Source organism: Leucopleurus acutus (assembly GCF_964270905.1).
Source record: "Leucopleurus acutus genome assembly, chromosome: 8".
Classification (NCBI taxonomy): domain Eukaryota; kingdom Metazoa; phylum Chordata; class Mammalia; order Artiodactyla; family Delphinidae; genus Leucopleurus; species Leucopleurus acutus.
In genome coordinates this window covers 69,062,989-69,079,953 of record NC_139151.1, presented here as the reverse complement: position 1 = coordinate 69,079,953, position 16,965 = coordinate 69,062,989, and the positions used below count along the sequence as shown (strand labels likewise).

Genomic DNA, 16,965 nt, shown 5'->3' with positions numbered 1-16,965 from the left:
ACGCAGAGGCGGGGCCAAATCCAAAGCTGAGCCCCTGGGAGCTGTGAGAACAAAGAACAGAAAGGGAAATCTCTCCCAGCAGCATCAGAAGCAGCGGATTAAAGCTCCACAATCAACTTGATGTACCCTGCATCTGTGGAATACATGAATAGACAACGAATCATCCCAAATTGAGGAGGTGGACTTGAAAGCAAGATTTATTATTTTTTTCCCTTTTCCTCTTTTTGTGAGTGTGTATATGTATGCTTCTGTGTGAGATTTTGTCTGTATAGCTTTGCTTCCACCATTTGTCCTAGGGTTCTATCCGTCCGTTTTGGTTTTTTTTTTCCTTAAAAAATTTTTTTTTCTTAATAATTATTTTTTATTTTAATAACTATATTTTATTTTATCTTACTTTATTTTATTTTATCTTCTTTCTTTCTTTCCTTCCTTCCCTCCTTCCTTTCTTCCTTCCTCCTTCCTTCCTTCCTTTCTTTCTTTCTTTCTTTCTTTCTTTCTTTCTTTCTTTCTTTCTTTCTTTCTTTCTTTCTTTCTTTCTTTCTTTCTTTCTTTCTTTCTTTCTTTCTTTCTTTCTTTCTTTCTACTTTTTCTCCCTTTTATTCTGAGCCGTGTGGATGAAAGGCTCTTCGTGCTGCAGCCAGGAGTCAGTGCTGTGCCTCTGAGGTGGGAGAGCCAACTACAGGACACTGGTCCACAAGAGGACTCCCAGCTCCACATAATATCAAATGGCAAAATTCTCCCAGAGATCTCCATCTCAACACCAGCACCCAGCTTCACTCAACGACAAGCAAGCTACAGTGCTGAACACCCTATGCCAAACAACTAGCAAGACAGGAACACAACCCCAACCATTAGCAGAGAGACTGCCTAAAATCATAATAAGTCCACAGACACCCCGAAACACACCACCAGATGTGGACCTGCCCACCAGAAAGACAAGATCCAGCCTCATGCACCAGAACACAGGCACTAGTCCCCTCCACCAGGAAGCCTACACAACCCACTGAACCAAATTTAGCCACTGGGGACAGACACCAAAAACAACGGGAACTACGAACCTGCAGCCTGCAAAATGGAGACCACAAACAGAGTAAGATAAGCAAAATGAGAAGACAGAAAAACACACAGCAGATGAAGGACCAAGATAAAAACCCACTAGACCTAACAAATGAAGAGGAAATAGGCAGTGTACCTTAAAAAGAATTCAGAATAATGATAGTAAAGATGATCCAAATTCTTGGAAATAGAATAGAGAAAATGAAAGAAACATTTAACAAGGACCTAGAAGAACTAAAGATGAAACAAGCAATGATGAACAACACAATAAATGAAATTAAAAATACTCTAGATGGGATCAATAGCAGAATAACTGAGGCAGAAGAATGGATAAGTGACCTGGAAGAAAAAATAGTGGAAATAACTACTGCAGAGCAGAATAAAGAAAAAAGAATGAAAAGACTTGAAGACAGTCTCAGAGACCTCTGGGACAACATTAAACACACCAACATTCAAATTATAGGGGTCCAGAAGAAGAAGAGAAAAAGAAAGGGACTGAGAAAATATTTGAAGAGATTATAGTTGAAAACTTCCCTAATATGGGAAAGGAAATAGTTAATCAAGTCCAGGAAGCACAGGGAGTCCCATAGAGGATAAATCCAAGGAGAAATACGCCAAGACACATATTAATCAAACTGTCAAAAATTAAATACAAAGAAAACATATTAAAAGCAGCAAGGGAAAAACAACAAATAACACACAAGGGAATCCCCATAAGGTTAACAGCTGATCTTTCAGCAGAAACTCTGCAAGCCAGAAAGGACTGGCAGGACATATTTAAAGTGATGAAGGAGAAAAACCTACAACCAAGATTACTCTACCCAGCAAGGATCTCATTCAGATTTGACGGAGAAATTAAAACCTTTACAGACAAGCAAAAGCTGAGAGAGTGCAGCACCACCAAACCAGCTTTACAACAAATGCTAAAGGAACTTCTCTAGGCAAGAAACACAAGAGAAGGAAAAGACCTACAATAACAAACCCAAAACAATTAAGAAAATGGGAATAGGAACATACATATCGATTATTACCTTAAATGTAAATGGACTAAATGTTCCCACCAAAAGACACAGACTGACTGAATGGATGCAAAAACAAGACCCATATATATGCTGCCTACAAGAGACCCACTTCAGACCTAGAGACACATACAGACTGAAAGTAAGGGGATGGAAAAAGATATTCCATGAAAATGGAAATCAAAAGAAAGCTGGAGTAGCAATATTCATATCAGACAAAATAGACTTTAAAATAAAGACTATTAGAAGGGACAAAGGACATTACATGATGATCAAGGGATCGATCCAAGAAGAAGATATAACAATTGTAAATATTTACGCACCCAACATAGGAGCACCTCAATACATAAGGCAAATACTAACAGCCATAAAAGGGGAAATCAACAGTAACACATTCATAGTAGGGGACTTTAACACCCCAATTTCACCCATGGACAGATCATCCAAAATGAAAATAAATAAGGAAACACAAGCTTTACGTGATAAATTAAACAAGATGGACTTAATTGATATTTATAGGACATTCCATCCAAAAACAACAGAATACACATTTTTCTCTAGTGCTCATGGAACATTCTCCAGGATAAATCATATCTTGGGTCACAAATCAAGCCTTGGTAAATTTACAAAAATTGAAATTGTATCAAATATCTTTTCCGACCACAACGCTATGAGACTAGATATCAATTACAGGAAAAGATCTGTAAAAAATATAAACACATGGAGGCTAAACAATACACTACTTAATAACGAAGTGATCACTGAAGAAATCAAAGAGGAAATCAAAAAATACCTAGAAACAAATTACAATGGAGACACAACAACCCAAAACCTATGGGATGCAGCAAAAGCAGTTCTAAGAGGGAAGTTTATAGCAATACAATCCTACCTTAAGAAACAGGAAACATCTCGAATAAACAACCTAAACTTGCACCTAAAGCAATTAGAGAAAGAAGAACAAAAAACCCCTAAAGTTAGCAGAAGGAAAGAAATCATAAAGATCAGATCAGAAATAAATGAAAAAGAAATGAAGGAAACGATAGCAAAGATCAATAAAACTAAAAGCTGATTCTTTGAGAAGATAAACAAAATTGATAAACCATTAGCCAGACTCATCAAGAAAAAGAGAGAGAGGATGCAAATCAATAAAATTAGAAATGAAAAAGGAGAAGTTACAACAGACACCAAAGAAATACAAAACATCCTAAGAGACTACTACAAGCAACTCTATGCCAACAAAATGGACAACCTGAAAGAAATGGACAAATTCTTACAAAGGTATAACCTTCCAAGACTGAATCAGGAAGAAATAGAAAATATGAACAGACCAATCACAAGCACTGAAATTGAAACAGTGATGAAAAATCTTCCAACAAACAAAAGCGCAGGACCAGATGGCTTCACAGGTACATTTTAGCAAACATTTAGAGAAGAGCTAACACCTATCCTTCTCAAACTCTTCCAAAATACAGCAGAGGGAGGAACACTCCCAAACTCATTCTACGAGGCCACCATCACCCTGAGACCAAAACCAGACAAGGATGTCACAAAGAAAGAAAACTACAGGCCAATATCACTGATGAACATAGATGCAAAAATCCTCAACAAAATACTAGCAAAAAGAATCCAACGGCACATTAAAAGGATCATACACCATGATCAAGTGGGGTTTATTCCAGGAATGCAAGGATTCTTCAATATACGCAAATCAATCAATGTGATACACCATATTAACAAATTGAAGGAGAAAAACCTTATGATCACCTCAGTAGACGCAGAGAAAGCTTTCGACAAAATTCAACACCCACTTATGATAAAAACTGTGCAGAAAGTAGGCATAGAGGGAACTTTCCTCAACATAATAAAGGCCATATATGACAAACCCACAGCCAACATCGTCCTCAATGGTGAAAAACTGAAAGCATTTCCACTAAGCTCAGGAACAAGACAAGGTTGCCCACTCTCACCACTCCTATTCAACATAGTTTTGGAAGTTTTAGCCACAGCAATCAGAGAAGAAAAGGAAATAAAAGGAATCTAAATTGGAAAAGAAGAAGTAAAGCTGTCACTCTTTGCAGATGACATGATACTATACGTAGAGAATCCTAAACATGCTACCAGAAAACTACTAGAGCTAATCAATGAATTTGGTAAAGTAGCAGGATACAAAATTAATGCACAGAAATCTCTGGCATTCCTATACACTAATGATGAAAAATCTGAAAGTGAAATCAAGAAAACCCTCCCATTTACCATTGCAACAAAAAGAATAAAATATCTAGGAATAAACCTACCTAAGGAGACAAAAGACGTGTATGCAGAAAATTATAAGACACTGATGAAAGAAAGTAAAGATGATACAAATAGATGGAGAGATATACCATGTTCTTGGATTGGAAGAATCGACATTGTGAAAATGACTCTACTACCCAAAGCAATCTACAGATTCAATGCAATCCCATCAAACTACCACTGGCATTTTTCACAGAACTACAACAAAAAATTTCACAATTTGTATGGAAATACAAAAGACTCCGAATAGCCAAAGCAATCTTGAGTACGAAAAACAGAGCTGGAGGAATCAGGCTCTCAGACTTCAGACTATACTACAAAGCTACAGTAATCAAGACAGTATGGTACTGGCACAAAAACAGAAATATAGATCAATGGAACAGGATAGAAAGCCCAGAGATAAACCCACGCACATATGGTCACCTTATCTTTGATAAGGGAGGCAGGAATGCACAGTGGAGAAAGGACAGCCTCTTCAATAAGTGGTGCTGGGAAAACTGGACAGGTACATGTAAAAGTATGAGATTAGATCACTCCCTAACACCATACACAAAAATAAGCTCAAAATGGATTAAAGACCTAAATGTAAGGCCAGAAACTATCAAACTCTTAGAAGAAAACATCAGCAGAACACTCTATCACATAAATCACAGCATGACCCACCTTGTAGACAAATAGAAATAAAAACAAAAATAAACAAATGGGACCTAATGAAACTTCAAAGCTTTTGCACAGCAATGGAAACCATAAACAAGATGAAAAGACAACCCTCAGAACGGGAGAAAATATTTGCAAATGAAGCAACTGACAAAGGATTAATCTCCAAAATTTACAAGCAGCTCATGCAGCTCAATAACAAAAAAAAAAAAGACCCAATCCAAAAATGGGCAGAAGACCTAAATAGACATTTCTCCAAAGAAGATATACAGACTGCCAACAAACACATGAAAGAATGCTCAACACCATTAATCATTAGAGAAATGCAAATCAAAACTACAATGAGATATCATCTCACACCAGTCAGAATGGCCATCACCAAAAAATCTAGAAACAATAAATACTGGAGAGGGTGTGGAGAAAAGGGAACACTCTTGCACTGCTGGTGGGAATGTGAATTGGTACAGCCACTATGGAAAACAGTATGGAGGTTCCTTAAAAATCTACAAATAGAACTACCGTATGACCCAGCAATCCCACTACTGGGCATATACCCTGAGAAGACCATAATTCAAAAAGAGTCATGTACCAAAATGTTCATTGCAGCTCTATTTACAATAGCCAGGACATGGAAACAACCTAAGTGTCCATCATCAGATGAATGGATAAAGAAGATGTGGCACATATATACAATGGCATATTACTCAGCCATAAAAAGAAACGAAATTGAGCTATTTGTAATGAGGTGGATGGACCTAGAGTCTGTCATACAGAGTGAAGTAAGTCAGAAAGAGAAAGACAAATACCGTATGCTAACACATATATATGGAATTTAAGAAAAAAATGTCATGAAGAACCTAGGGGTAAAACAGGAATAAAGACACAGACCTACTAGAGAATGGACTTGAGGATATGGGGAGGGGGAAGGGTAAGCTGTGACAAAGTGAGAGAGTGGCATAGACATATATACACTACCAAACATAAAATGGATAGCTAGTGGGAAGCAGCTGCATAGCACAGGGAGATCAGCTCGGTGCTCTGTGACCACCTAAAGGGATGGGATAGGGAGGGTGCGAGGGAGGGAGACGCAAGAGGGAAGAGATATGGGAACATATGTATATGTATAACTGATTCACTTTGTTATAAAGCAGAAACTAACACACCAATATAAAGCAATTATACTCCAATAAAGATGTAAAAAAAAAACTTGTTAAGAGAGTAAATCTTTAAATTTCTCATTACAAGAAAATATTCTGTGACTATGTATAGTTACAGATGTTAACTAGAAGTAAGTAATCATTTTCTAATATATACAAATATCAAATCATTATGTTGTACACCTGAAGCTAATAATTTTGTATATCAGTTATACCACAATTTTAAAAGTAAATGCTAACACTCATCAAAAGCAGGGCTAGATATATTAATTTCAGACAGAGCAGACTTCAAAGATAGGAAAATTATCAGAGATAAAGAAGAGCTAAATAAATGGAGAGATGTTCCATATTCGTGACTCAGTATTAATACGCCAGTTCTTCCCAGTTTTATCTATAGATTCAATGCAATCCCAATAAAAATCCTAGCAAGATATTTTATGGATGTTGACAAACTGATTCTAAAGTTCATATGGAGAGGCAAAAGACTCAAAACAGCCACCAATCTTGAAGGAGAAGAAATTGGAGGACTGACACTACTCAATTTCAAGACTTACTATAAATCTACAGTAATCAAGATAGTGAGGAATTGTTGAAAGAATAGACAAATAGATCAATGGAACAGAACAGAGAGCCCAGAAATAGACCCTCACAAAAACAGTCAACTGATCTTTGACAAAAGGCAGTACAATGGAGTAAAGATAGTTTCTTCAACAAATGGTGTTGGAACAACTGGATATCCACATGCTAAAAAATTATTCTAGACACAGACCTTTCACAAAAATTAGCTCAAAATGGATCATAGGCCAAAATGTAACATGCAAAACTATAAAACTCCTAGAAGATTATATAAGAGAAAACCTACATGACCTTGGGTAAGGTGATGTTGTTTTAGGTACAACACCAAAGACATGATCCATGAAAGAAGTAATTGATTAAGTTGGACTTCATTAAATTGAAGTCTTTGCCCTGCAAAAAACAGTGTCAAGAGAATTAGAAGACAAGTCACAGACTGGGAGATGATATTTGGAAAAGGCACATCTGATAAAGGCCTATTCTCCAAAATATACAAAGAACTCTTAAAACTTTGAAAATGGGCCAAAGACCCTAACAGAAACCTCACCAAAGAAGATATACAGATGACAAGTAAGCATATGAAAGGATGATCCAAGTCATATGTCATCAGGAAAATGTATATTAAAACAGCAGTGAGACACCACTACACATCTATTAGAATGGACAAAATCCAGAACACTGACAACACCAAATACTTGGCGAGAATGTGAAGTAGCAGAACACTCATCATTGCTGATAGGAATGCAAATGCTACCAGCCACTTTGGAAGGCTCTCTAGTAGTTTCTTACAAAACTAAACATACATTTAGCATATGATCCAGCAGTCGTGGTCCTTGGTATTTACCCAAACTAGTTGAAAACATATGTCCACATAAAAACCTGCACACAGATATTTATAGAAGCTTGATTTATAATTGCCAAAACTTGGAAGCAAACAACATGTCCTTCAGTAGATGAATGGATAAACTGTGGTACATTCAGACAATGGAATACTATTCAGTGCTAAAAAGAAATGCGCTACCAAGCCATGAAAAGACATGGTGGAAACGTAAGTGCATGTTATGAGGGGAAGGAAGCCAATCTCAAAAGGCCGCATGTTGTATGATTCCAACTATGTGACACTCTGGAAAAGGCAAAACCAGTGTTTGCCAGGGGAGTCAAGGGGAATATTGAACAGGCAGAGCACAAAAGATTTTTAGAGCAGTGAAATACTCTACATGCTCTTATAATGATGGATATATATCATTATACTTTTGTCCAAATCCATAGTATGTACAATACCAAGAGTGAACTCTAAGGTATACTATGGACTTTGGGTGACTATCATGTGTCAGTGTAGGTTCATCCTTGGTAAAAAAAAAAAAAAAAATATATATATATATATATATATATATATATATATATATATATAGTTCTGGTGAATGATGTTGATAATGCGGGAAGCTGTGCATGTGTGAGGGCAGAGGGTATAGGAAAATCTCTGTCCCTTCCTCTCAATTTTTTGCAAACCTAAAACTCTCTTATAAAAAGTTTTTATTTAAAAATATAACATAATATATAGTTTAGAACTATGTAAAATATGCATATAAAAGGAAAACAATAAAAACAAATCATAGTGGTTGAATTAAGCTTATTGAAATCTTCTTTCATATATTGATTTTTCAAAGTTTCTGAAATTAGTTTTTCTTACTTAAGCAATACAATTATGTTTATCACACTGAATGCAGTAACAAGCAAAATACACAATACCACGTGTAAACTATTTGGTAGTAATTATCAAGAATGTAAATGTATATGGACAAAGATTAGAAGGTAATTGTAAAAATAAAAGACTTCTTAAGGAAAAAAATATAGACACTTGCCAAATGACTCACCAATCCCACTCCAAGGTATTTACCCAAAAGAAATGGAATGTATTGTATTAGTTTCCTAGGGATGCCATAACAAATTACCACAAACTCAGTGGCTTCAAACAACAGAAATTTATTCTCTCATTCCAAAATCTAGGTGACAGAGAGCTGCACTCCCTCCAGAGACCCTGGGGGAGAATCCACTCCATGCCTCTTCTAGCTTCTGAGAGCTGCTGGCTGATTTGGCTTCCTCGGTTTATGACTCTCCCGACCTCTGTCTTCACATCATCTTCTCTTCTGTGTATCTTCTTCTTTGTGTATCTCCTATAAGAACACATCATTGGATTTAAGACCGACTTGGATAATCCAGGATGAGCTCATTTTAAGATCCTAATTTAATTACATCAGCAAAGATCCTTTTTCCAGATAAGGTAACATTCACAGTTTCCAGGGACGAAGACATGGGCATATCTTCTTGGGGGCCCCAGTTTGGCCCACTACACTTATCTTCACACAAATATCTACACACGAAAGTTTATAACAGCTCTATTCATAAATGCCCAAAACTGGAAGCAACCCAGGTGTCCTTCAGTGGATAAATGGATTAACAAACTATAGTACATCCCTGTAATGTAACAGTGCCCAACAATAAAAAGAAACAAACTATATACATGCAACAAGATGGATAAATCTCAAATGCATTAGGTTAAGTAAAAGAAAATTCAGACAAAGTTACATATTGATTACATGTATATGACATTCTGGAAAAGGCAGAAGAATCTGATTATATGTTTTCCAAAGAAGACATACAAATGGCCAACAGGTACGTGAAAAGGTGTTCAACATCACTAATCATCAGGGAAATGTAAATCAAAACCACGATGACATATCACCTGACACCAGTTAGAATGGCTATTATGAAAAAGACAAGAAATAACAAACGTCAGCAAGGATGTGGAAAAAACGCAACACTTGTGCACTGTTGGTGGGAATGTAAATTGGTGCAGCCACTATGGAAAATAGTGTAGAGTTTCCTCAAAAAATTAAAAATCAAACTACTATATGATCTAGCAATTCCATTCCTGGGTATTTATCTGAAGGAAAGGAAATCGTTGTCTTGGAAAGATATCTGTACCCTCATGTTCATAGCAGCACATGGAAACAACCTAAGTGTGCATTGACGGATGACTAGATAAAGAAAATGTGATATATGGGTAGATATAGATATGGATATATAGACATTGGTGTATATAGAGAGTTTTATATATAATGGAATGTTATTCACTGTTAAAAAATGGAAATCCTGCCATTTGTTACAACATGGATGGACCTTGAGGGCATTCTGTTAAGTGAAATAAGTCAGATAGAGAAAGACAAATACTGTATGATAACACTTATATATGAAAAAAACCCAAAAACCGAACTCATAGAAACAGAGAACAGATTTGTGGTTGCCAGAGGTGAGAGTAGGGAGCTGCAAATGGGTGAAGGCAGTCAAGAAGTACAAACTTCCAGTTATAAGATAAAGAAGTCCTGGAGATGTAATGCACAGCATGGTGACTATAGTTAACACTACTCTATTATCTATCTGAAAGTTGCCAAGAGAATAAATCTTAAAGTTCTCATCGCAAGAAAAAACATTGTAACTGTGTGTAGTGATGGACGAACTTACTGTGGTGATCATTTCACAATATACGCATATATCAAATCATTACACTGGACACCTAAAACTGATACCATGTCATATGTTAATTATATATCAATTTTAAAAGATAAATATTTTTAAAAACTATAGAGAGAGAACATAACAGTTGTTATCAGGGTTTAAAGACTGAGGGGGCAACTGACTGCAAAGGAGAAATGGGGGACTTCTGAGGAGTGATGAAACTGTTTTGTGCCTTTATTGTGATGGTGATTACATGACTCAAATGCACTGTCAAAACCCATTGAACTGTATGCCAAAAAAATGGCTTTTCTCTATAAAAATGTAAATATATATGCTTATAAAGAGATACTGGGGCTGGAACTCTGCAAACCACATTTTTCTTTGTCAGGTGGATCCCTGCCAATTGGAGGTCCTCAAAGGAAACAAGAAGGCATGAAGAAGAAACTTGCTTCTTCTTATTTTGATTTCTGTCTCTGTCAGCATCACCCCCAGTTTCTCTACTCTGCCAGGGAAGTTGGTTCCTGTTTGCAATTTTGTGTTCTTTCCTACACTCCTAAAACAGTCTTGTTGCACCCCTTCAATGGGTGCTGCTGTTGCTTCAATACCAGCATCAGATGACCTTCCTTCTCAATGGTCTGAGAATTCTTCTTTAAGTTCCTAGATTCTAATTCCCTCACCACTTCCCCTCATTTTCCCAGCCCTGTGGATGGTAGCTGCTTCCTTTGGTTTTTATCTCTGCACTATTTCTTGTTTTCTTTTGCCTTTTCAGTACTCTATTGCCTACTTAGTCAATGTCTTAGAGTATACTTTCTGTTAAAATCACTGACGTGGTTTCTGTTCTATGGACTAGAAATTGACTGATAGAAAGCCCGGGTATTTCCTGTGCCCTATGAAGTCCTACATGATCTGTCTTCCTCATTACATCTCTGACCTCATCTTCCACTTTTCTTTCCCCTTCCCCACTCTCACTCACAAGAAATACGATTGATAAAGGAGCATGTTAAACCTCACCACAAGGGTGTAGCCATCAAAATTCAGAATATGGGAAACTCCATTAGACAAATAACTTAGTCTCTCCAACAAATAAATTGCAGGAGGGAAAAAAAAGATAGAGGTGAAACCTGTAGACGGGAAGTGCCTTAAAACGTATCAACCAGCAGCAAAGTGAAGACCTCATTTAAGCCCTGATTTATATTTATATATTTATATACATAATATATATAATTTATATAAGATTAATATATATGATATCATATATCTAATATATAAGGTAATTGAGGGATTTGAACTATTTAATTGTTAAATGGAATTTTGGTTATATTTAAAAGTCCTTCCCATTTGGAGATACAAGGGGAAATATTTATGGATATATTGGGTGGTAGGGGAGGTCTGGGGGAAGAAGATGGCTCATAGATGTAATAACATTGGCCGCAAATTGATCCTTGTTGAAGCCAAATGTCTTAGTCCATTCAGGCTACTGTAACAAAATACCGCAAACTGGGTGGCTTATAAACAACAAATATTTAGTTCTTACAGTTCTGGAGGCTGGGAAGTTCAAGACCAGGGTACCTACAGATTCAATATCTGGTGGGGTACCACTTCCTCATTCACAGCAAATTTCTCACTGTACATTTAGATGCAGAAGGAGCAAGGGAGTTCTCTCAGGCCTCCTTTATAAGGGCACTAATCCCATTCATGAGGGGACTAACCTTGTGACCTAATCACCTCCCCAAGGCCCCACCTCCTAACTTTGGGGGTTAGGTTTCAACATATAAATTTGGGGAGGGACACAAACATGCAGCCTATAGCACCAAGTAATGGGTAGAAGGGATTCATTTTATTATATAAAGACTAGGTTGTTTGTATGTTTTAAATTTTCCATTTGTCTTCAAAAATCTGAGGGTCTACCATGTGAGGCAGCTAGGTCAAAGAATGGCTCACAGGTCTCCGGAAAACAACAGGAGCCATTGTTGAAAAGCATACACTGCAGTGGTTTCAACTGTAAGCACTGGAAATCAGCACCTGTGTTTGCCACTGTCTATTTGTGTGACCTTGGACTTCACTTCTCCATGCCTCTGTTTCCCTACATGTAAAGTGGAAATGATAATGGGGTCTAGCCCTGTGGGGTTGTCCTGAAGAGTAACTGAATTAATAGGTATAAAGCACTACCTTGGAACATCATCTGGCCCATAGTCATCCCTCAAAATATGTCTATTATTATTATTATTGCTATCAAATAGGAAGACAATTTGAAATGAACCAACCGGGTCTTGAAACAAGTGTATCCAAAATATGTCTTTAATCTTAATGAAGTTCACAAATGGCACAATATTGACATTTCTTCAAACAAATTATACAACCATGTTCTTAGACAATAAAGCATAGCATCACCATTACCATGTGTCCCCAGAGGCCATAGAGGCAGTGATTTAATGTCCCCCTAAGATTTGGCGGAGCTGCCATGGTCAACAGGACAGCTTTCAAAGAACCAATTTGCTACCAGATAAGCTAATGAGAGATGCCATCACATTTACTGCACAAAGAATCAAATATAAAAAAGATGCACAAGAAATATGGAATTAGCTTATTTTGCATTCAGTTTCATTCCTTTCAAGTGACAAAGGTGCTTTTTTTTGATATCTATTAGGATGCAAACATGTATATCTTCCTTGGGGCCTCCTCACCAAGTTGTTGTCAACAGAAGTTAATAGAAGTGGTGCGTACAGCTTCCTGGTAACCTGAGATGAAAAAGAAATAAAATAAAAAAGAAGAAGAGGAGGAGGAAAAGGAAAAGAAGAAGAAAGAGAATTAGGAGAATCAGAAGGACAAGAAGAAAATAATCACAATTCTTACTGAAAGAACACAAATTTATAGAAGTGCTTCTTCAACTGAACATTATTTATAAATTATGGATATGAGATGTAAGCAAGCTTTGAAGGCAAATGATAAGCAAACAATTCAATGGTAACTATTAATATTAGCAGTACTATTATGATTATAGCCCTCTGGTCTGAATCTGTGAATACTGATCAAGAGTTGAGTGCTTTCTGAAACTGGGTTCATTAATGACAAGTGGCCCAGGCTAAGATTTGCAAGGCCCTACCTTTCTAAATACAGCAAGTTTTCTTTTTTCTTTCTTCTCAGAAAGATGACACTGCATCTCTGCAGCCTGTCCTAGTGCTCTGATTTCAAGCTGAGTTGTAGAAGGAACTCACTAACTCAAGAAGAATAATGTAAGTGGAGAGAAGGGATCTGCAGCTAGGTCCAGTGGGTTTCAAAATGTGGGTCCTAACCTCCAAATCCCTTCCCCTCCCATCTGACAGTACAAGGCAATCACCTTCTTCCCAGAGTCATTGCACTGCTCAGGCCTGAAGGTCCCTGCGGCGCCTGCCAAAGGCTTCAGACCCCACATCGGTGGGCACGAAGTTGCTCTTCACCACACCCCCAGATCTGCTCAGCAAGCCTGCCAGCCGATGGGTCACACAGGTGGCGGTGTTGCAGGACCTCTTCTGGGCAGTGATGCTGCTTTGCAGGATGGAGAAAAAGAGAAGGCCTGTCAGTGAGAGGCTAGGGCAGGAGCCTACCCCATAAGGCCTTCATAAAGAGAATTGTAGCTCTTTGACACACCACTTAAGAATAGGTGTTTCTCCTAAATGCAGTTATCAAAGCTGTTAGGGCAAATGGCCTGGCGGCCTTTGCTAGAAGCCCTGCCCAAAGATTTTCACAAAAAAATCCAGTTCTAAGCCATGTGGCAAGTGCTAAAACCCTATACTTATCACTCCTTACATATGCCCACCCCAACATGTAAGGAGCATATAGACGCCATACCCTAGCCACGAGCACCAACAAAACCACTTTCCATAGAAAAATGAAAATTCCCTGAAGTCTTACCTGGAAGAGGCTCAGAGCACAGGGTTTGCAGCATCGTCTCCCAGAAATGCTTACCTGCTCCTCAGCACACCTGTTCTTATTGCTGGAGCTGGTTCACAGGGACCCTCACCAAGCCCTGCATCCTACTACCCTAAGGCTAAGGCTACTTTCAAGCATAGGCCCTGGGCACTCTCAGGCCTGGGACAGGGACCAGAATAATGACCACCAAAGTGCAAATCCTTTTAGAAAATAGGTTTATTCATCAATGATGAGGCATGAGGGATGAAGCAGGAATTGGACGGCTCTGCCCATGACATTCTCTGGTATCTCAGAAGCTTCCCTCACTCTCTTATCTCTAACCTTGCCTGTGAGTCCTGCTCTCTTTCTTTCCATCCTGTGGTCCCCAGCATTCTCTGTCATAAGCAAAGCTACCAATACCAGCTTGAAGAGCAATCCAGGCAAAATCTGCATGCACTAACTTCATCCATGGGAGCAAGAAAGGAAATCAGGAAGGAGTGAGTGGAAGGAGTTCACTTGGCATCCTGGGGCACCCCAAAATGGGAGAAGCGGTCCCTCTCCAAGCTGCTGGCTATGTCACTTTTCTTGCCAGGTGTTTCAGGCCCGAAGCCCATGCCAGAGAATCTATGAAAGTTGTTCAGGTCCTTCCAGTACGCGCTCAGCACACAGGTACTCAGATTACTGCACCGCTTAGCTCTGGAGCCATCCAGGCTGCAGGGAAAAGACATGCCAGACAAAACCATGCACCAGGGCTGCCCCTGAGGGCAGTCATGCAGAAGGTTAGACCCAGGAGGGGGTGCCTGGAGCAGAGAGACGAGAGGGGCAGGCAGGAGGGTGGCTCACGCATCCTCCATTAGGAGAACTCAGAGGTTCGCTGAGCCAGGGCAGTGCGGGGAAGGGCTGTGGGGGGAAGGGGTGACCTTTTCTGGCATTCCACATGCTGCTCAGTCCTTCATGCTCTGCAGAGAGGTTCTCAGGGTGAATGCAGGTGCAACATGTGACTCTGCTGGTGTGAGCTCCAAGCTCAGGGTGCACAGGGAGGTGCGACTGGGGAGGGGTGTCTGGCCCCATGAGAACATGCACATCTCCACAGATTCTACACATCTAAAGGCCCCGGACCTACCTCAGACACTGCTCTACCTGACCCCACCCTCTGCAAGGCCTTTGGCTTCACCTTTCAAATGTGCAATGAAGGTGCCTTGCAGGTGTGAAAGAACAACATACACAGGTTAAATTTCTAAGACATCCAGAGCTATAACAGCCCATCCCCTGGCTTCACACTTACCAGTCCTAACTCATCCAGTGCTGGGTGTTCTCCTCAGTCGGGCAAGACCAATTCCCAGAGTAAGTGATTCCACACCTCCCCAATTCATTTCCTAACAGCTTTCAGGAATGGATCTTTTTAATGTGTCTAACCACAGTCCCTCCAGTTGCATGTGGACCTCTGTCTTCCACGTAGGCTGAGAATGACTGAGTCCCAGGTCCTGGCGAACAGGAACAATCTGCTGAACTCTTGGCCCGATGCGGTCTCTCCTACCTCTCTGGGATATGTCCTCGTGAATATGCCAGGGCTGGGTGCTGAGCCTTACCTGGAGTCCTCCGTCTCCTGCTCCAGCTCATTGGTCTTGCTCTGCACATAGGCCTTCACCAGTGCAGCCAGCAGGAGGCGCCCTTCCTTCTCACTGAGTGCCCCGGGATCTGGGAGGGTCTCCAAAGCAGACCTGGAGAGAGGAAGCAAACCCAACACAGACTCTAAGTCCCTGCCTGCCTCCTTCCCAGGATAAGCAGCCAGGCTTCCTGGTCTCCGTGGCTTATCCCTGAGGATGTGGCTCTCCTGACTCCCAGCCCACAGGGCTCAAGCCCAGTGTACACCTGAGGGTGTTGATTCACTGTGAGCCTCCCACTGCTGTGACTTCAGAGGCACAGAACTGCCTGATCCCAGGGGCAGTGGAAGGGGAATGCTCTCGTGGCTTCAGGCTGTCTCACCTGAGTGGTGTTGCCTCGAGACTGCCTGCCTGGCACAGGACCAAGATGCTGAAAGCCAGGAAGGGGGAGGACTTCCCGAAGCCCATGATGCCTCTCTGTAAAGGGAGAATGACGTTACCACTGCACCAAGACCAAGCACCGCCTGGAGCCCACAGACCCAAGTTCCAGTCCGGCCCGGCCTCTGCCACAACTGCCTTGAGAATTCGGGCAGGTTACCCCGCCTCCCCACGGCTCAGTTCGGTTCATTTGCCGGACGGGCTGCTTTGAATCTCAAAATATACATTACACTGAATCGCATGGTACAGCAGAAACAGGTGTCCTGGGGTGAGGGTGGGGGATTCCGGTTTCGTCCCGTGGAAAGCCAGGAAGAAGCCATGCACATGCACATAAATCCACACCTTCTGCCCTATGCAGAAACCAAGCGAGAACCCACCCTTGCTGTAGACTGTGCCTGTCTTCATAGGGACTGAGAAATCTAGGACCACCTTCACCTCCTCTGGACTTTGCCACCAACAGTTGGGAAAGGAAGGCAGTAAGGGTAAACTGGAAAGGAGCGCTAATCTCTCAGTCTGTGGGTTTGGGTTGGGGATCATTTAACGTGCCGGTTACTGGCGTCTCTCGGCTCTGCCCGAACAGCCAGCCTCTGCTGAAGTGCAGTTTAGCAGCAGGTGCTGGGCGCCAGCTCAATGTTCTGGCCGGCTGACTGCAGTGCCCCAAGCCCGCGCCAATGCCCCAGGGACGCTTGCAGGCTGGAGGCGCCTCAGAGGAAGTTTCAGGGCTCAACCGTCCTGAGAACCAAACGTGATCCCTCGGGACACAGA

General features: G+C 40.3%; 1 protein-coding gene across 1 annotated transcript; it reads right to left on the bottom strand.

Moving 5' to 3' along the window:
• Nucleotides 1-13,632: 13,632 nt before the first annotated feature.
• LOC309965653 (calcitonin gene-related peptide 2) lies at nucleotides 13,633-16,230 on the bottom strand (the record flags this gene model as incomplete). The annotated part of the gene is made up of 3 exons (XM_082845270.1): nucleotides 13,633-13,792; nucleotides 15,748-15,879; nucleotides 16,145-16,230. 3 exons carry the CDS (start codon nucleotides 16,228-16,230, stop codon nucleotides 13,633-13,635), a joined length of 378 nt encoding a protein of 125 aa, XP_082701396.1.
• Nucleotides 16,231-16,965: the final 735 nt, after the last annotated feature.